The 20,506-nt window shown below is 42.4% G+C and overlaps 1 protein-coding gene across 2 annotated transcripts; it reads right to left on the bottom strand.

Annotated features, from left to right (window-relative positions):
* Positions 1–5,094: 5,094 nt before the first annotated feature.
* pitx1 (paired-like homeodomain 1) lies at positions 5,095–17,985 on the bottom strand. 2 transcript variants are annotated; one of them, XM_076750571.1, is made up of 5 exons: positions 17,848–17,947; positions 16,816–16,870; positions 11,677–11,826; positions 10,246–10,448; positions 5,784–6,419 (listed from the first exon to the last, which is right to left on the bottom strand). In XM_076750571.1, the coding sequence occupies exons 2-5, from the start codon at positions 16,859–16,861 to the stop codon at positions 5,871–5,873; spliced, it is 948 nt and encodes a 315-aa protein (XP_076606686.1). In that variant the 5' UTR covers positions 16,862–16,870; positions 17,848–17,947; the 3' UTR covers positions 5,784–5,870. The 2 variants fall into 2 exon arrangements, with proteins under 2 accessions (XP_076606687.1, XP_076606686.1); XM_076750572.1 differs by lacking the exon at positions 11,677–11,826 and having other exon boundaries at positions 5,095–6,419; positions 17,848–17,985.
* Positions 17,986–20,506: the final 2,521 nt, after the last annotated feature.

Here is a 20,506-nt window from a genome sequence, read left to right as displayed (position 1 = left end):
AGTTTTTTGGACTGAATGCGCTTTTCCTCCACTTCAAGCAGCCATTGCTTTTGATCGATTTTTAGTATGTGACCAGAATCAGCCTGCAGAGACGTGAATCTCACTTAAAATAACTTTATAAATGAGTCATCCATGACAATGTCTGCATTTATCGATGCATTGGATGGTCGCTGCGTTACAGCACAATAGCCTTGCTGCTAATAAAGGCAGACAAGATGTTCATTGTGATGGATCCTGTGCATGTTTCAGGCATTTGTAAATGTATTTTCATACCACATGAAGACTAATGCAAACTAATGACTTCCTGGAAGACTGGAAACACATTCATAATGCTCATTACTTATGATGTGCTGCAGAAAACTAGTCGCCCGTATAGGAAAGCGCACTCTGTGTACCTGATTTGTGTGGGCTGCTGACTTGTTTTTGGGGTGCAGCAGCTGCCTCACAAGATAAGGTCACTCCCATTAAGAGACATGAAGGCTGGTGCTGCCATGTCCTAATAGACCCCTGCAGCTATTGTTTGATTACAGGGTCAGCATTGTTATATTATAGAGTCAAGGTAGTGCTTCTGCATAAACTACAGGTTTGGATCCAAACAGGGACTTGGTGTGTTTATAGGATGCAGCAGCTGCAGTGCAGGTTTCAGGGATCGGATGAGGTGCTGCAGGGACCTGGTGGCAGCAGCAGAAAACTACCAGAAGCTGAGCTGCATTGCGTTCATAGCTGAGGGAAGGTCTCGGTTTTAGCGGTGCTTGTTTCGTTAATGAGGGTACACCAGATGGGCGGGGTTGTGGAGACGATTCAGATATCCGTCACAGAGGTGTATGCGATCTAACAGACGTGTCTGCCTTTTGTTACGTCATGACGGTATTTGCTCAATTCAGACAGCATTAAATATATAATTGCGGCTAATTGCTGTATCACCATTGTGAAGACATCTTTTAATTTTTGAAAAAAGAAGGGCGGGTGCTGCCACCTTTATGCAATCATTAAGAATATCTGCAAATGCTATTTTCCTCTGGCCTCTTGGTTTCTTTACTGCTCAGCACTACAGTATAACCTCAGGCATGGCTGCGTTAACCTCTTGGGCCCCCGTTGACCCCCAACACCTAAAACCCTCCTGGCAGCGTCATTATTTGACCCGAGACCACCTCATTGGTTACATGTGGAGCGTGTTTTTCTGAGTCTGTTTGCTGTAATTTAATTAATTGAAAACAACTTTATTGAGGAAAATTGGCACAATAAAGTTCTTGAGACCAGATTTTTTTGATAACAAGGCACAAGTTATGGTCCTTACTATTAACCTTGTTTATATTTTTGGCATTGTGTATATTTTGGATTTTGTATATATTTATCATAAATATTTTATAATTGCACTCTCCCACACTGCTGTACAACAGTTTCCCTCAGGAATGAACTGACATGCACACTGTTTCCTGCTTTGCCTGGCTGGTAATTCAGCAGTCCAGTCACCTGAATAAAATGTTGGCATTGTACATTTCTGCAAAGTAAAAATATGTCGAAATTGTGCGTTTCATATCCACGTTTCTATCAAAGTGATGTTGTTCAGATTACAGTACTATGAGTTGAGTTTTTCACTGCGAGAGGGAGTGTATGGTTGTGGTGTGACAGCTAGGACTGGTGTTCAGGATGTGTTTGTGGTGACAAAACCGGGTGTTTGAAGCCAAAAATATGATCTTTTCCTAACCGAGTGGTTTTCTGCCTAAACCTAAGCAGACCTTAACTACAGCGGAGAAACAACAGAAAACTGAAACGTAAAGAAACAAAGTTTGAATGTGAAGAAGTTTCAGCGTATCTGGTGTTCAGAAACGTGCAATGCCAGCATTTATTCTGGTTGATTTCAGACTCGCTTCAGTGCACCGATGTGGCCAAGAGGAGCACAGACAAATACTAAAATGGAAAGCCAATTAAAAAAAAATACAAAATGAATTATTATTAGTTAATAATTATTAGAATTTAAAAGTTTGCTGATTGAGTTCTTCTTATGCAACAATTAGAAAATGTGTGAATTTCCTCTTCATGCTGTGATGGTCAGAGGTGAAGGAGCCCAGTTCGGCTGCAGCCCTCCTCTTGATGTTGTCACCTGAAGCTGTGAGCAGTTATTTTCATTCATAATTAATCTGTTCATTATTTCATTCATTTTTTCCCCCAATCAAATGTCAGAAAACAGCAGCAGATCTTCACAGAGCAAAGGAGTGTTTGGCCTCTTTTTCTTAATCAAACAGCTCTTCATTAATTTGTCTAATTTGTTCTCGTCCTTTCTCTTTTTTTTACACTCTGTACACGTGAAGTTAAACTCTTTCTCTCTCATGCGCGCGCACACGCACACAATCTCTCTCTCTCACTCACCTATCATTGTGTGTTAGATTAAGTCATTTCTATGTGAGAGCAGCAGTCCTGACACGCACTCTTGAACCCACAAACACGTGGTTACATGTAACACTTCCTGTTTAAGCATCTTATTCTGTTCCTTCGTCGTGTGTCTAATAATTCAGGAGAGGTTGGGACAAACACTCGTTCAAATATTTACCGGCTGTAAAGCAGCATGTTGAACTTTGCCCTCCAGGTTCAGGCGCGTTCACGGCGCCGCGCGGTCTCGTTTATAACTGGAAAGCGGGATTATAGGTGACATTTACGACAGCAAAACGCGCTTTGTTTTTGTTACCAATCACTAGGAGCCTCGAGTGCGCTTTGTCCTCTCGTCAAACATTGCCAATTCAAAGCGGATAGTCGCAATTACAGCCAGTGCGCATGCCCGCCCTGAGTAAACGCTCTGCCCCTCCGCGCACGCGGGCGCGCCCAAGGAAAGAATTTGAAGGCGCGCGCGCTGCTGTTGTGACTTGTTATGAATGGCGAACCTCGACGACACGAGAGCTTCAGTGAGCCTGTGACAGAGACAGGAGGGGAAACAGCGGTGTGTCTGCAGAGGTTACATGAAAATATATAAAACTATCATCAGAGCCTTAAAGGCCACGTGAGTATATTCACTGCATGTCCAGGTAAAATACCACAGGAATACTACAGATGCACTTTGATAAATACACAACACACTCGAATGTCAAGAAACTTCATTTTTGTGTCTAAATATTAAAGGTTAAAATATTAAAAGGATATTATAAAGCTATTAATTTTCCAAAAAGGCACCCTAAGCTGAGCATAAACTCTCTTTAGTATCACATACATGTCAAAATGAAATATTATAGGAATATTATTGAGATACTGTAGGCAGATAATTACCACAGAGCCACCATAAGGTCAACAGAACTCTGGTTTCAGTGTCAGACACACAGGAATATTACAGAGCCACTATTAACTTTTCAAAAAGGGACGACAAAGTCAACAAACTCGCTTTTAAGCGTCAGCCTCACTACACATTAAAGCAAAACATTACAGCCGTTATGGGAAATAAATTCAGCAAAAAAAAGCACCTGATGGCCAAGATAAATTCACTTTAAAATGTCAGGCACACTAAATGTTAGAGTGAAGCAGTACAAGGAGAATTTTTCCAAAAAAGACAGAAACACAATATATTATTGGAACATTGTAGAGGTGGTGAATAATTCCCAAAAAGCCACCATGACTTCCAGATAAGCTCACTTTTTGTCAGACATGCTCCAGGTCACAGTAATTATTCTCTACTTTTTCCAAAAAAGACGCCTTACACTCAATGTAAACTCACTTCTGATTGTTAAGATGAAATATTACAAAGCTTCTATAATTACCAAGAAGACGCTTAAGGCAAAGAGACTTTTGAGTGTCAGAGAATCTTATGGAATATTTTTTTACAGGACAATTATTAAAGGAGGTCTAATACAAAATAGCACCATAATGTCAAGAAACTCACTTTTAACAAACTTATAGAGGAACAGGATAGAGGAATATTAGTGTAGAAAATAAAAATGGCAATGATTAAGGACCCAACTGCGCAGACACTGTGTTCATATTAAAGTGAACACACCATCCGGGCTGTAGACACTGGTTTCCATTAGAATGTGTTGACTTGTGACACTGTAGCTCTAAATAACTCCCGTAATAATTCTCCAGCCGTCATAAGCTCTTTTATTAGTCATTACCAGCTTTTCATTCGCTGCTTTGAGTGCTGCCTCCTAATCCCAACATCATCCCTTCACACAGCACTATCAGTTAAAGCACACAATCATCGCTGCTCCATTTGTGCTGCGCGCTAATATCAGCCCGACGGTGAGTAATATAGATATGGAGATTTCTGCAGGTGTCAAAAAACAAGATATGGTATTGACTGAATTCGTGGGCACAAAAACGGTGTTGGAGGCGCATTTAGGACGCACTCGAGTCAGTTTCAGAGTTGCACATTTCTGCATCCTATAAAAAATGACTTCAGTTCGCATGTAAGACTTTTAAAATCCTGTGATTGTTGCGAAAGCTGCAGGTAAAATAATCTGAAACTGACGCTCAGCGTGCTCATTCAAAGCAGTCAGGTAGGCCCGGAGAGGTGCGGCTGCCAAACCTCAGCCTGACTGACTCCACATTAATCTTCTGTCTTATTATAGTGTCATGAGAGCGAAGTGATAATAATCAAAAAATCTATTTGGACACGTGTATTGAAAATAAAACACACCAGAAGCACATGTAGGACTATTATCTGCAGCGAGCGGTGAAATACGGTAATTATGAAACTCACCAAATACTAACGGCCCATAATATTAAGCAAGGCTTTAGACAATGATCCTCGATATTTGGATATTAAGCTCTGGAAGTTTGCAAGATGCGTATAAACTCTGAATTTATTTCCCTCCACAGACAGAGTGTAATTTGATGTGCAATAAAGAAATTTAAAATAATGCGGGAATAAGCTTCAAAATTAAAAGAAAAAAAAAAACAAACAAAAAAAACAAAACAAATATCATGGTTAAAGCCCAGATAACTACTGGCTAGTCCCATTAATCCTTAAAAATCTTCATGCTCCTGAGATAATCCTTTTAAAGTGAGCGGATCAATAGGCTGTCGATATGTTGCCAGCGTATTTATTCTGCTCCTCTTTGGGAGAGAAAATCGGCTCGTCTCGTTAAACAAAGACTCCTCTGAAACATGCTTGAAATAAACCTCTTTTTCCTGGAGTTTATTCAAACAAACATGTTACCATAAACACATGAGTGACTTTGAAATCACCTGCTGTATACAGTTTAGGCTAATGAACTTCTGCAAAGTCTTACATTATCGTACAAAACACGTTGCACTCGGGTTAAACATGCGGGCTTTTTCTATTTCAAACAAGATGAAAAACATTTCAAAGGAGAGTCACTGAACGGGAGGCGTCAACCGGGCCGGTGGTGTCCTGCATAGACGGTAAATAGAAAGCACACAGAAGCAGTATAAAATATGTACAATGTAGGCTAGATTTTTTTTTCTCTTTGTTTTTTTTTTTTTTTTTTTTTTTTTTGGAGTCTGGACTCGTGATATGCTCGACACTTTGATTAATTTTCTTGCAGATCCTGGTTTTGGTCGAGAAAACCCCCCAGAAAGTCTTCAAAAGCAAGCCAAGCAAGCACAAAAAGGAAAAAAAAAAAAATCCCACCGTCTGTTTTTATATGTTAGGCCTGTATATATTTACATTTATATATGTACAATGCAGCAATGTAACACGTCTTCATGATTAAAAAAAAAAAAACCCTGGACATTTCAATTGCTGTGCAAGTTCATTGGTAAACACATAAAACCCGCATAATCCATTTTTTCTTTTTTTTAAAAAATGACTGCAACTAATCCAGTTTAGTTGTCTTTGATTTTTTTTTTCCCATCCGCAGGTAGCCTCTAAGCTCTGACACCGTGTCCGTCTCTCACATAGACTTTTATTTAGCGCTTTTGGCCCGTCAGCTGTTGTACTGACAGGCGTTCAGACTGGAGCCGGGGCTCTGCAGGCCGCTGTATCCAAAGGTCGGATGCTGTTTGGATTTCAGTCTGAGGGTGGCCAGGCTGGAGTTGCATGTGTCCCGGTAAACGCTGTACGGAGAGCCGGGGGGCCCGTACGGACACGCGGACGACGACATGGCCGAGTTGATGCCGGACGTGCCGATCCCGTTCAGGTTGCTGATGTTGTTGAGGCCCGGGGTGGGCATGCCCGGCACGGCCGAGTGGCCCATCCCGGAGGCCATGGTCATGGAGGAGATGGAGTTGGGCGCAGAGAACATGGACTGCGAGGTGAGGGGGCTCATGGAGTTAAAGAAGGTGAAGTTCTTGGTAGACAGCGGCGCCGGGGTGAGGCCCTTGTTGGTCCAGTTGTTGTAGGTGTAAGCCGGGTACATGTCGTCGTAAGGCTGCATGAGGCCGCTGAACTGCGGCAGGTAGCTGTTCTTACACAGGTCCATCTGCTGATTCCGCTCCCGCTTCCTCCACTTAGCCCGGCGGTTTTTGAACCACACCTGGAGGAGACACACGGTTAGTGCTGCGGACAGTAACAGCAAGTGTTCGAGCAGAGTCACCACGGCGGCCCTCAGTGACTAAAAATGATTTTCTGTAGCTTCCTGATTTTATTTTATTTTTTATTTAGCCATAAAACTAAGCAAACACATGCATGCGTAATACTCCAGAATCTCCAAATGCCTCATGTATGTGTCACTATCACAGACTGGCAGGATAAACTGCAGTAAAATCCAACTTTCCATTAACTGTACTAGTTTTAGTGAGTTATGGTGCAATAATATTCCTGTGCATTTTTGGGGGCACCTTTGCACTGCTGCCTTCAGGGCGTGTTGGTATTTTGGCAACAGATCACACTGAAGAAAAAAAAAAAAAAATCTAAAAACAAAAATCCAAATGAATGATCTGCACAGTGTAATTTCTCTTTATAAAGACACTACAACGAAATTCCAAATTTGAAGCTGCAGTCTCACTTCGACAGATCTTTAATACAGAATGTGTTTAATGTTCTCAGATGTCTAAAGATTTGTTTACAACAGTCCGTAAACACAGCGAAAAGGACTACACACTATTTTCAGTTATGATCATTTGAGGAAAAGGCACACAAAGGCTTGTTTGCCTCGTGGTCAAAGCTTTCAGTTGAGCTCTATAAATTTATTTATGCATGGTCACAAAAATCACTTTGTACCTTTGTGAAAATAGAAAATGACACTTTTTCCAAGTGAAATTCAGCCCCAGTTTTTCAGTTCCCAAGCTCTTCTTGACTGGGGGTTTGTATTAAAGCTGTCATGGCGCTTTTCTTCTTTCCTCAGTGAACACATCAAAGCGGACTTGCTCCTAATTGTCTCTCCCGACTCAAATCCTCACCATCAGACCTGTTTGCTGCTCCGGATCCCGAATTTAAATTAGAGGAGCAGCGGCATTAGAGTCCAGCACTGCGCAGAGTTAAACTTCATATTCATCCAATGATAAGTCCCTTTAATTTACTCAAAATCTTCAAATTTGAAATCTGGAGGGTGAACCGCCGACAGCCTCTTAAATCCAAACTGCTGCTTTGTGTTTGCGCATGTTGGCTTTTTATTAAAGACTTACTCTTTAAGCCACATTTATTCCGACCTGTGCTGAGTTATTTGCGCCAAGTGTTAAAAGAGCTGTGCGAGGGGATAGAAACACAATTGAATAACCAACTTTTTATTTATTTATTTTTTTTTACTGTTAAATATTCCGTGTGAGAAATTTCGTCCTAAAATATTTGTATATTGAATACTGAAATATTCTGAACTTTAATTCCTATGTTATAATTTAAAGAACATGTGAACGAATCATATCATTTCTTAAGATTAAAAACATAAATGACACAAACACAATTCAAACCAAACAATTGTAACGGCCCAACATAAATGTATTTGGACTTAAGCTGAAGCCCAGAGCCCAAGGATGTGTTGAAGTCTATTGTAGTATTTATTTTAATTATTACTTCATGTCTGACGATGAAATTAAACTTAGTTCTGCTGTGTGTGTGTGTGTGTGTGTGTGTGTGTGTGTGTGTGTGTGTGTGTGTGTGTGTGTGTGTTTAGTCAAGGCTCTCCAAAATAAAACCAAGTAGTTTACGACATGACTCAAACACACAGCGCGTGACTGTAAATGAATCAGAAAACGGGCCTCTGGAAATCCTCAAGCCTTATCGAAACCTGACAAAATATCCGTTCGTCGGCACTCTGCGAGTCATTTTTAATTCCTAGTAGAAACAGTTTACAAGTGGTCTCAAGAGACGGGCCCCGCGGAGGCTATTTAAAGCCGAGCAGGGAACAGGGTGCTGCGGACAAATTGTCCACAAAGACATGAGCGATGTGACAGAGAGCCGCGGAGGAAACGCTGCATTTCGCAGCGCCGCCTCGGCTCGAGAGGCTTCGGCTTCCTGTGCCCAGCGAAAATAAATAGAGAAATAAAAAACACAGCCTATATATATACTTTGGGTTTTGATGTCATGTTAACGAGCAAAAACAAAATCTCATTAGAGCTAATTAAACGATGGCGGTATATGTGGTATGGTGAAGTATCATTCAGTGTCATTATATTATCTGTCAAGCTTGATTAAACACGGATGGCCTTCAAAGGTCAAGTCCAAACGCTTTAAAATGTCAAAACATTTAATTAAATGCTCCGATAGGGATCAGAAACGCGCAGGCCGAGCTGTGTCGGGCCACGCTCTTTACAATGTTTTCTTTTTATTTGGCCAAAATAAAAGGCTGCACTGTTTGAAATTCACCCTCCTTGGCTCCAGAGATGAAAACCCAGCACTCCAAACTTGTTCTGAGACTTTTTTTTTTTTTTTTTTTTTTTTTTTTTTGCTTCGTTCCCCCCGCGCACTTTAAATAGCTGCATGCATTTTTTATGCAATTTGAGACGGTGGATTTTGCAAGGACGGGCCGCCAGGCGCCAGTTGCTCAAAATGAAAACCAACTGCAATTGTTTTGTGTTTAACGCGTTTCTTGCATCCACAGTTTTCGTGCAGAGAAAAAAGCTGCAAGCTTGAATACTTGTTTAAATACAGCGAGGAGCGATCAATCCATTTTTTTATTCAACTAGAATAAAACGCAACTTACTAAGTCAATTATTTTCTACTTTAAATGCCCCTGTTATAAGAATTCAAATATCGTTAAATATTGTTAAAATATCATTTTTCCCCATGCTGTTGAGTGTATCGTCCTGATGCTGAAGCATCATCCCTGAATAAAAATAACCACATGCTGTTCATATTCATTGCAGGGCTCCAGGTAGATTTGGCTGCATCAACAGTCTCCTCCACGGGGACAAATAAGGGGCCAGACTGGTAATGATGTCATCAAAAGACAAATCCCCCATTGGCTCCATTAGCAGCGCGGATACACCCTTAAAATTGGATGTCATTTCCAACAGATCCGAATAGTTAAAGACAGCTCTCATTTCTGCCCAACTTCCAACGTGAAATATGTGGACATGAACGTGTTTTAAAACGCGCGGTTTGAGTCCTGCGCCTGTCAGAAATGCGCGCGGTGGTGAGAATTACGCACGTGTTTAAATAATGAAAGACTTGCTTTTTGGACACACCGTAGCTGACAGTCAGGGATGACTGCAACTGAATATCTGTTAACGCTACACTTTGAAAACGTCCCAGTTTTTGTCAGCGGGTGTCTCAGAATTATATCTCACATTTAGTTTCTAATTGACTGAGTCGTTTAAAGTCACTGAAGTAATTTACATGACCTCCGTCAAAAGGCTGGATTTTCACTCTTCCATTCAGTACAAGCACAGGACATAGTGGTTCAGAGAAAAGCGACACCGTATAGACCTCAGCGCCACATATAATACTACAGTTGATGCTGTAATGAGCTGATATGAAATTTAAATGCTGGGAGTCAGCTCTGTTGACATCCTCAGAGGAGGCCACTTACCGGCAGTGTCTTATTAAAATGTCTCAGTTTAAGCAAATCAGTGGTCAGATTTACATCAAAATGTTAGTGAGAACATGAATCATGTGGATCCAGCGAACGTATCACAGCATCACAGTGACTCGGATAGCAAATTTTACTTTTTTAATTACTATTTTTAATATTGAACTTTTTCTTGTTAATTTTCTTAATTATATATTTCAGGGTATTTCGCTTAAATTGTCATTATTTTGTTCTCGTGTGCTGGATTTATTTAATTTACTGAATAATAATTGGTTAAGAAGTCTCTCACCCAACAGAACCACCCAAGAGTTCTGTGTTTTATTTGTCAAATCGTCTTTACGCACGCATTACGCACACTTTACGCACAGCCGGCGGTCTGCACTCTGCTTCTTACCCGGACTCTGGCCTCAGTCAGGTTGGTCCACACGGCGATTTCCTCCCTGGTGCTCATGTCCGGATACCGGTTCCTCTGGAAAGTGGCTTCCAGCTCCTGCAGCTGCTGGCTGGTGAAATGAGTCCGCTGCCGCCGCTGCTTCTTCTTCTTGGGATCATCCGCGTTCCCGTCATCGCTCCTGTGTTCAGTACTCCTCTCCTTTTCTGTGGATCATAAATCGGCCTGAAATTACTGTATGCTACAATTGTAGGGTACTTTGAATATCATGTAAATTAGAAACATTAGTTAGCATTTGCACCAAAACGGTCAAACGTTTCAGACTGAAATTAAGTGCACCAACGTGCAAAAACAAAAAAGCTTTAAGTGAAATATTACAGAAAAGGACTGTCAGCATGAAATAAGCAAAGCCAAAACTATAAATTGTAAGTTGACCACGAAAAATAAGCCTCAGAGAAGTGACAGATTAAAGACAAATATTTACAAACATGTCTGAGTTTAGTATCGATTCTTTCAAACACACTTAGACGTGCCTCGCTTTACGTTGACAGATCAATGTTACTTTCTTTACGACGAGGTCTGCCCACCCTTATCTCCCAACTGCTATCTTGTGTTCGTGTCCTAACAAGATTGCCTCATTAAACTGAAGGGTCAACACGTGCAAAGGTTAATGACAAAAACGGCAATAGTCTCTTGATGTTTACCAGAAAGAAAAATCAACTTAAAACTTAAAGCCACAACATCATTTTTAATTCAAATCCCATAAACAGTTTCAACAAAGGAAATGACATTCATAGAAATTTGCTATTTCTCCCGTGTCAGAGAGAGGAGGGAGCCTCGGATTTTCTTAAAAAAAAAATTACATAAAATATGTGGCAAAGATGAGGAACAAAAAGCTTCTCCGAGAATTGTTAATACAGACCTTCTGGCTTTCAGTTTATATTGGAGGACGGGCCCAATATTTATAGTTTGTTTTAATGCATTCACTGACAGCAGGCCAGGCTGTTCTGCACATTTTTCCCTGACAGACCTCGGGATCCTGCCAAGCTTTTGGTTAAGGCAGCGCAATAAACAAAAAAGGGGTGTAACTGCACCAAAACTGAACTATTTTCCCTGCACGATTGTATTTCTGCAAGTTCGACTGCAGAGCATAAACAGACGAAACTAACTTTTACTGCAAATAGTTTTTTATGCATTTTATCCATGTGCGTGTTGCACCGTAATACACGGAAATAAATGATCGTTGCAGTGAGCGTAAGCAAACACTCGGACATGCAGTTTAAGTAAAATAACCCTAAACCTTTTCCCGTAGCGTTAAGCCGCCGGGATGCCTCTGTGACAGCCCACCATAAACGTGCTTGTGGAGACGTAAAATAAACTGTTATTGCACTCAGAAGAAGGAATCGAGTTGCTAAAAGCACTCTGACGGTGTACCTGCCAACTCTGTGTCTGAAGACTCGCTGCTTGAGTTCTCTAAAGTGTCTCGACTGCTGTTGGAAGTTCTCGGTAAATGAAACGCGGGGGCCACATCGCGGGGCGGCGGTGCTCTCACTGCCTCTGCGATTCTGTCCAAATTCATCCCACCTTGAAGAGAAGGATGCGCACAAAGAGGAAACGGGGTGAATCCTGGGGGTGCACAGAGCTTTCCTCAACAGCTAAAAAATCCACCCGCTGTCAGACACACACCACGACATGAGAGGATGGACCGTGCAGGGAGAATTCCCACCACTGTTTTGTTCTTCCACGAGAAAAGGGGGAAAAAAACTACTTGGATGAAAAAAAAAAAAAAAAAAGAAAATCACACACAGCACACACAGCACCCTTTCCCACCACTACACCAATGACAGCCCAGTGCGCTCTCCTTCTCTCCGCTGCAGGGAAAAGCTTCTGCCCGCTGTGACACGGACAAGGCTCCGACTCTCCAACCCACACAAGAGACCCACCCATTTGCTGCGTTTAACCTCCCCAAAATGAACGAGTCCCACCCACTAAGCCTGCCCGCTGCAAGAAAACATCCACCCTAAGTGGTCTGAAGCCGAGTTAAAACAAGTGGAAAAAAGTGCCAGTAATTCATTAAACCTTTGCTCAAATCAGCAAAATGTCTTCATTCAAGTTGTAAAGTGGAGACTTACAAAGCGACCTAATCTGAACAAAACAGACGATTCAAAAGTCCCAAGTGAATATATGTTTGCTCACTTGTTGATAGACTTAGAGGCTCGCTATCAGACTGCATGCTTCACCTGGACATTTTTTGCAGCGTTCATTCTCTTTTTTTTCACTTGTCGGGAGCGCGCAACGCGAGGCTTTGCTCGTTAGGAGTAAAATGGGTCTTTCATTCGTGCAGGCATGTTTGAAATGTGTCCAGTGCAACGCACCTGGGTGCGCTTATACACACACTCCCTCCACACAATGTATATCTCGGATATGTACTGAGCTGGATAAACATTTGCCTTCTAACACGGGCCTGCCCAGTTACTGTTTCCTCAGTAGGAAAAGTGCACGATGATATGAAGATTATTGTGCGCATGAGTGACAGGTCGCTCTATCAGCTCACAGTTTCACACAAATAAACAATCAGGACTCATAAAAGCCTGGCGGGTCAGAGCGCTCATAACTTCACACACGCTCTACCTGGACTGCAGGGCCAACACCTGGCTGAGTTCGACTAATAATATCAAAGTTTCCCAATCAACCATCGGTTTATAATCAAATTTCTGTAAAAACTAATAAAACAAACAAAAAAAAGTTTTTCTAAACTTCAACAACATGCAGTCAGTGGTGTGACGAGACAGTCGGATCCCAACCTTTCAGCACAAATCCCCTCATGTCTGACTGTTAAATGATCTGATTACAGATAACGTGAACACGGTTACTGGTGACACATCTGCCTTGTAGTTAGTTCTGTTGGCACTGACGCACAACGGCTGCCGGTGGTGACCATTTGCAGGCGCGCGGTTATGGCATTTCGCTTCATGTGTTTTAACAGTGGAGACTGGAAGCATTCAGACAGTTTGGAATCCAAACCCTCTTCAAACACTCCTTTGGTGTAATTTAGATAAAGGTGTGAAAGAGCTCGAAGTGAATTTGGAATCAGATAATCTCAGGGTGTTTTCTGGTCGGATTATAATCTGTCATCCCTGTCACGCGTGCACAGGGTTTGCACTGACTCACGGCGCACTTCAAGTTAACTGTAAACTAACCATCTGAACATGCATGTCTGTGTGGAGCTCCGTCCAGATGTTAATTTGCTTGTGTGCTGCAGTGGAGTGAAACATGCAGTAAAACGTGCAGTGATGCAGCAGCTGCAGGCAGATGAGAATATTTTACAAACCTTTCTGTTAGAAAACGCAGCGGCGCCTGGTGGTCACAAAACTCGGAGGCCAAACTTGTTAATTTCAATTAGCCTGAAGTCTGGAGGGCGTCAGGTGAGGCCTTATTGGGTTTAAGTAGACGTGGTGCATCTTGGGAAGTCAGGGGTTGGGTTTTGTTTTCATTTCAGACCAATAAGAGCGGTCATTTAATTTGTGTGTAGTTTCTCGCAGAGCATAGGCTTTATTCGGACATATCAATGTATTGCGTCTCCAGTATATGCATTAAAATCGGATTTTAGTCAAAGTAAGGCTAACATTTGACAGAGTAAGAAACTCGTGAGAACATTTTTCTTGTACTTGTTTTTTTTTGTTGTTTTTTTTTTTTTTTTTTTTTTGTGCCAGAAAAGTCAAACTGTCCAAACACAACGACAAAACTAACCTCGTGTGGAAAATCAGCCCTGAGTGACTAAAGAGACAAGAAGGACAGATATTTTCTTTTCTGCGCAATTACGCATAGATTAAAACCAAGTGCCAAACGCAAAACAAACAAACAAAACAACAACCGTCAAATTAAACATTTCTTTGACTGCAGACTGTTAGCTTCACGTCTCTCCTGCAATATGAGACCAGGTGACCCGCCGGCTTGCTGTGGCTCGGCCTGGAGCCCACATGTGTCAGGTAGATGCGCACCGGGCTCAGGCCTCACCGTCTGAGACTCGGACTGTCACCGGCGCCAGTCTCGAGCATTTTCGGCCATTGTATGACAGCAACTTCTGACATGAGATCCCCGTCCGACCGGAAAACTCCCCTGAAGGCCTTTTCAAAAGAATTGTGCAAGTTCTCGCCCATCGCTTGGCTTTTCCCCATCTCTGTTTGTTTAGTTCCTCTGTGCACACAACGCCTTCTGAGAGAGGGGCTCGAAGAGGGCAAGAAATCAGGATAATTAAACCAATTCGGCGATTTTGATTTTTATAGCAGAATTATGTCACTATTAGACAATCCTCCAACATGCGTCACGGTGGCCTGTTGTGTGAACTCACAGGCCTGAAACGAGTTCGACCCTCACATATAGCCTACTGGAGCGCCCTTGGGCAGGAGAACTACCACCTCCATCTGATTACTCGCGCCCTGAGCTACAGCAAAGTGCGTAAAAATGGTTTCGAAGAGATTTGGCGCAGAAAACAGAACAAATTCAGCTGCAGTGCGTGACCAAAGCGGAGGAGCGCTGTGCGGAAGTGACCTCGAGGACCTGGTCACCCGATTGTGTCAGCAGGTGGTCTTCACTATGCAGGTCGTGAAACTGGGGTATGTTTAGGGTTAGTGGGTACATTGTGTATCCGTGAAGTGTATACGGCTCTCGGTGGGTGAGCGCGGGGATTTTAGGAGCAATAAGGCAGTGTAGCCTAAAAAAGTGCATTGTATGATTATTACAGCAGCTCTACTGTAAATAAAAAACCACGATAAACCCCCCGACCCTTGAAATCCCCAGTGGAATATTAAAGGATTTACAGCACATGGAGATTTTCCACAGAGGAGTTCCTGTGATTCTGTCCTCCAGCAGATATTACAGGCTGATAGATGGGGGTAATCTAAATACCCAGCCTCCTCAGACTGCATCTCTGCCCGCGCCCTGCTCCTCCTCTGCTCTGGAGGGCACTTGCGTGTGATGGATGAGTTAAAAAGCCTTTCCATCCGGCAGGACAGGTTAAAGGCCAGTGGCAATGCAAACACTCATATTTTTCCTCCAAGAAGTGAAAATAAACTCCGCGAACTCCGTTAATCACACGCCAAACACACATAAAAGTACAGTCTTGGTGTTTTTTCTCTCTCTCAACTGTAAGATAACCAAACAAAGCCGAGCGGGGCCAAAAACAAAGCACATAGAAAATTAAAGCTGGCGAGCAGATTCAAAGACAGGACCAGCGGTGGAGGTGTAACTGGACACGGTGGGTAACTGGAGAAGGACAGAGCTGATTATTTCCTTGGTGATGGTCTCCCTGCTTGGTCCAAGGCCTGTTTGGCCTGGAGCCTGACAACCAACAAACAACCTGACAGAGGGGACACAGGTGTAAACAAAACAACCTCTAATGACCATCAGACGGAAACACAAGAAAAATCTATCAATGCGTTACAACATGTATTTTTCCTGACGCGCACACAGACATCATCCTGTGTGTTTACTCAGCCCAGCAGCCGTTTACTTCAAAGAAAAATCAAAAGGCTGATAACTTGAGTCGAGGTGGAATTACTCCTTAAAAATACACATATATCACACACACACATACACAAAGGAGTTTTTGACGGTAATGAATCACACGAGCTTCTTATAAAAAAAGCAACAAGAAGACAGTTGTGTCTATTAGCCTCACAGATGCCACCACAGCTCTAATGAAGTCTCATTTGGCCTGAGCTTCCTCCCACAGGACAAATGCAAACATCCACTCAGCGGTCCGAACCTCTTTCAGCCCGTTTGCCTCTCGAATAATTCTGTTTCCAATTTGTGCCGTGATGTCCAGCGTCTGACCTTTAAGTCGAAGCTGCTTTACTATTATAAAAGATTATTTCCTGAGAGAAAATTAGATTTAAGTACACAACCGGTCTCCGCCTCACGTGCGCGGCTGTCATTTAAATGTCTCACTACCACCAAGATTTCCCCAAATTCCACGTCTCCATTTTGCGCTCTTTCTTTGGTTTGTGGTTAAATCCCAATTTACAGAAAACTTCCACTTTTATTCAGTGTTATAAGAAATAATCTAAACTTCTGCTTTCGGAAAAATTTTTCTCCTCTGAATAAAACTTTTAGTTTCTCTGCTGTCAATCCCGCTTGATGTTTTCCCAACATATTTTCTGTTTTTCAAATGCAGAACAGCTCACCAGGAAATGATTATGATCAGAAACCAGACGCACAAAATAAAACGGATTACTATGTGGAAGTAAAACTCAGCTACATTGTTGAAAATGTTTGCCTGCTTTCATTTCCCCCGCACGCTGCCATTTGCATTTCATTATCTGATAGATCCGCATATCGGCATTTAAAATGCCATGCGCATTAATTCACCACATAGGAAACATATTGCGTCTTAAAACGAAAAAGCAGATGGCTGTGAACACGCACAGCCTGTCTGCTGCGAGGAGCTCTGAAACAGAGAGGTGCAACCAGCATTTAGGACTGCAGCATCATTTTGCTTTGCATGATAGTTTCTAGTTTGTACCAAACCATTTAAAAGTCAGGATATTTAAGCGAGCAGAGACCGAGTCATACCTGGATCCCCACAAGAAATCCCATTCTTCGACAGGTTCAGTTCCATTCCAGTTGCCTGAAAAACAGAAGAAGAAAGCTGCATCAGAAGAATTTTTCCCTCCATATTAAAAACTTAAAAATACATTTATTTTCCTCTTTAAGCAGTCTCAGATTTACAGTCTATTTTTTTTTTTTTTTTTTTTTACTGATAAATAATAATACAACGTTGCCACACCACAGGAAACTTCATGTTAAATAATTTTTGCGTGAATTCTTAAACACTTTTATTTTTAGAAAATTAAAAAATAAATATTTCTTATATGCAGCCCAAACAAAACAATACATTTACTCAGCAGCAAACTAAAACTTTTCACCAACACCTTCACACTTAAACCGTCGCTTAATTTTAAAATCAAACTTTTCCACGCAAATGTTCAGGTTTTGGGCCCTCAGTAACATCCCTAACCCAACATTAAGTTTACCTTTGACCTGAGACACACACACACACACACACACACACACACACACACACACACACACACACACACGGCTCCTCTTATCTACAGGAATCACTTTGCTGCTTCTCTGCCCTCAGTAAATCTTCCCTCAGCTCTCTGTCCTTCAGCGGTGCCTTCACGTTATTTTCGGTTCATTTTAAGACGTCAGTCAGAGATGAAGACAGAATTTCGCTGGAAATGTTACAGCAGGCAGGAGGCTGTACCTGACAATGATGCTCAAACACACTCTGAATAGCGCTGACTTTATTCTTGCTGATGATATTCTCCTATAGACGCTGCTGCTGTTAAACTCCAGATATTATTGCTGTGCGTAAAGTTCCATCTCTGGCCTCTCTGCGGTCACTCCAGCTTCTCTGACCCCAACAAGCCGACAGCTCGCTCTGTAGCCAGCGATAGTCACCATTTAATCTCAATCATTTTAAACACGGACTCGTGTGTGACCACGGCTAAGAGCCGGATGCCAGCCAACCTTCTGACCGATTCCCTGAGCTGAAATTCAGCGACCTGACAGACAAGATGTGTGTTTTTCACTCACCAGTTGGTTCCCAGCAGAGGCAGAAAACAGAAAAAAGGAATAAAGCCCTCAGAGTTTCCCCATGCAGGTGTTCAGTAAATCCACTTTGTGCGTCGGCTGCGCGTAAACGCTGCGTCCGCGGTAATCAGCGCTTTGGTTGCGTCTCCGCGGCGCTGCCTTGGTTTTCTTCACCAGCGATCTGCAGCACGCCTCGCGGTGACGTCACTACACCGCAACACCCCCCCATCTTCCTCCGCCACCCTCTCCCACCTCCCCCGCTGTCATCCTCTCTATCCTCCTGCACCTTCAGCCTCGTCTCCATCAGTTTTTAATCCTGATCGAATTCCACAACTTTGTCACCCTCACCTGACGTCACCCTCATCTTCATCCTCATTACCTTCATCCCACAACGTACCCTCACTCTGTTTCTGACCTTCACCTTGAAATGTATTTTCATCCTCATCCTTCTCAACCCCGAGGTGTGCGCAACAAGCAGTGAACGTGGAATTAAAGTACAATCATACTTTAAAATAATTCATGGTAATATTACAGATAAATAATAATAATAAAACCGTTTTATTCGTTTTTCCCCTCGGTGTGAGTCCCTGCTCATACTTCCCTCTCTGACAGCCGCAGAGAAGAAAAACAGTTTCAGTGTGAAAAGTCGAGGCTTAATATTTTTTATGAGCTCATCATTTGTGAGAGATCCGCTTTTCTGTAAACTCACGCATGTTGTCTGAAACCAAACTTCGGATAGAAAAATAATAATTCCCTCTGAGTTTTGGTCCGCCGTCTCAGCCACGTAGAGGAAGGAAACACCTACGTCTGATATTTTAATTTGAGATATTTATTTAACAAAGATCAAAAACATCCAACGGGTTTAACTCAGTTGACCGCACGAGCTTCCAGGTTCTGTCGCGTTTTTTTTAAAATTCAATTATTTCTGGACGCTTTACTTTCATCTCAGTGTTTCCCTGATTCATCTGCGGCGGCTCGTTTCTATAAATGGCCTAATTTACAGCAGGCCGTCTTCAGTGTGTTTGGGTGCGGGCACCATGAGTGTTTGTCTTGTCCATAATTAGCTGATTGAACAGGACATTTCAGCCTTTGTTAACGGATTATTATTTTAACGATCTATTGTTCATATCCTAATATTTACTCGCAGGTTTAAGCGGTTTTTGTTCTGCTGTTGGTTTTACACGAATCAGAATATTTTAATTGTGCCAATACTTTATTTGTTCTGTGGCTTAAATGCTGAGACAAAAAGGCTTAATTCGAGTCTTTGCATTTTTTCTCCCCTTTTTTAATAAAATGAGCTTGAAGATAATGGATATTTTCCGAACATCTAAAGATGCTCAGGTGGGAACATTCAGGCCTTCGCGGGTCCTTCAGCTGCTGCAGCGCAGCGGGAGACAAAGACGCAAAACACGACGAAAACGACGGAGACAAAACACTTTTATTTCCCCTTTAACCAAAGCAAATAAACAGATTATTCAGGTCAAGTCTTCAGCGTTACAGCACGGCTGCATTAACACACAAAAGGTCTGAAAAGGCAAAGTAACAGTGGGATACAAGTAGCCGAGACTAAGATTAGACTAGATTTAGACCGTAAACCGTGGGCGGACTGGATCACTGATTAAGACTTTTCATAGATAAAAACATGAAAGTGAAAATAAAACGTCAACAATAACATCTTTAAAATAATTTATCTCACATATACATTATCTGAAAAGTCATCACGCGTGCTTGTTTTTTTTCATGCATTTCCTTATCAGCATCCTCTTTGCAGAATTGATCTTTGAACTGACACAAAAACACACACTCGGGCTGGATTTCAAACGTCCACGGCCAAAATGTGCAGCCCACGCACAGCCGGTCCCACCGCTGAACCACCACAGCGTCTGTGTGGCAAAGAATATTTCCAGCTCCACATACTTGCTTTACAAGCTCCTTCTTTTGGCCCGAAACATGGGAGAAAGTGTGAAATTTGTCCCACCCTTACACTTTCCTTTTTAACTCGGCCAAGAGCTGCGCACGAAGCAAAGCCCGGCTCTGAGAGAGGGATCCTGGAGGGATTAAAGGGGAGCTGCGGGCCTCCCTCCAGGACACGGACAGGCCTCCTTCCCATGGTGCCTCTGGGAGACACCAGAGGCTCTCTCCTCACGTCAGCTTTTTTCATTTTTTTTTCTTTTTTCCCAGGAGCACAGCAGGCTACTCCTGCATCAGAATGGACGGGTTAGTATTGTGCTGCACACACAGGTTAGATGCAGTGAGGTGATAATAGTCAGGTCTGAATCGTGCAGAAAATCCAGACAAGCAGTTTGGACTAAGTTTAGATTTCTTCATCCAGGAATGGCTCTTGTTTGATTTTTATGTCAAAATAGAGATCAGTTTGCCTAAATGCTGCTAGACGACAATAATAAAGAGCTAAAACTCGCTTGTAGCACCTAGAAGTTGAACATATAAAATTAGTTACAAAGTCGCCTCACGCCTTAAAACGTGTCCTCTTGCTTGATTGGCGCCACAATAGCAGTGTTTTCTTGTGACTCCAATTAGGCTGCAACACTGACCCCAGCGCCTGAGCATGCAACTGTATCCACGAAACTGTAATGACAGGCAATATCAGCATGTCTATGTGAGGCCTGCATTGCTAAATGATGAGTCTTTCACACACACTCAC

Source organism: Chaetodon auriga, chromosome 15 (genome assembly GCF_051107435.1).
Source record: "Chaetodon auriga isolate fChaAug3 chromosome 15, fChaAug3.hap1, whole genome shotgun sequence".
Lineage (NCBI taxonomy): Eukaryota > Metazoa > Chordata > Actinopteri > Chaetodontiformes > Chaetodontidae > Chaetodon > Chaetodon auriga.
The sequence above is the reverse complement of the archived record's forward strand: the minus strand, read 5'-3'. Positions and strand labels throughout refer to the sequence as shown.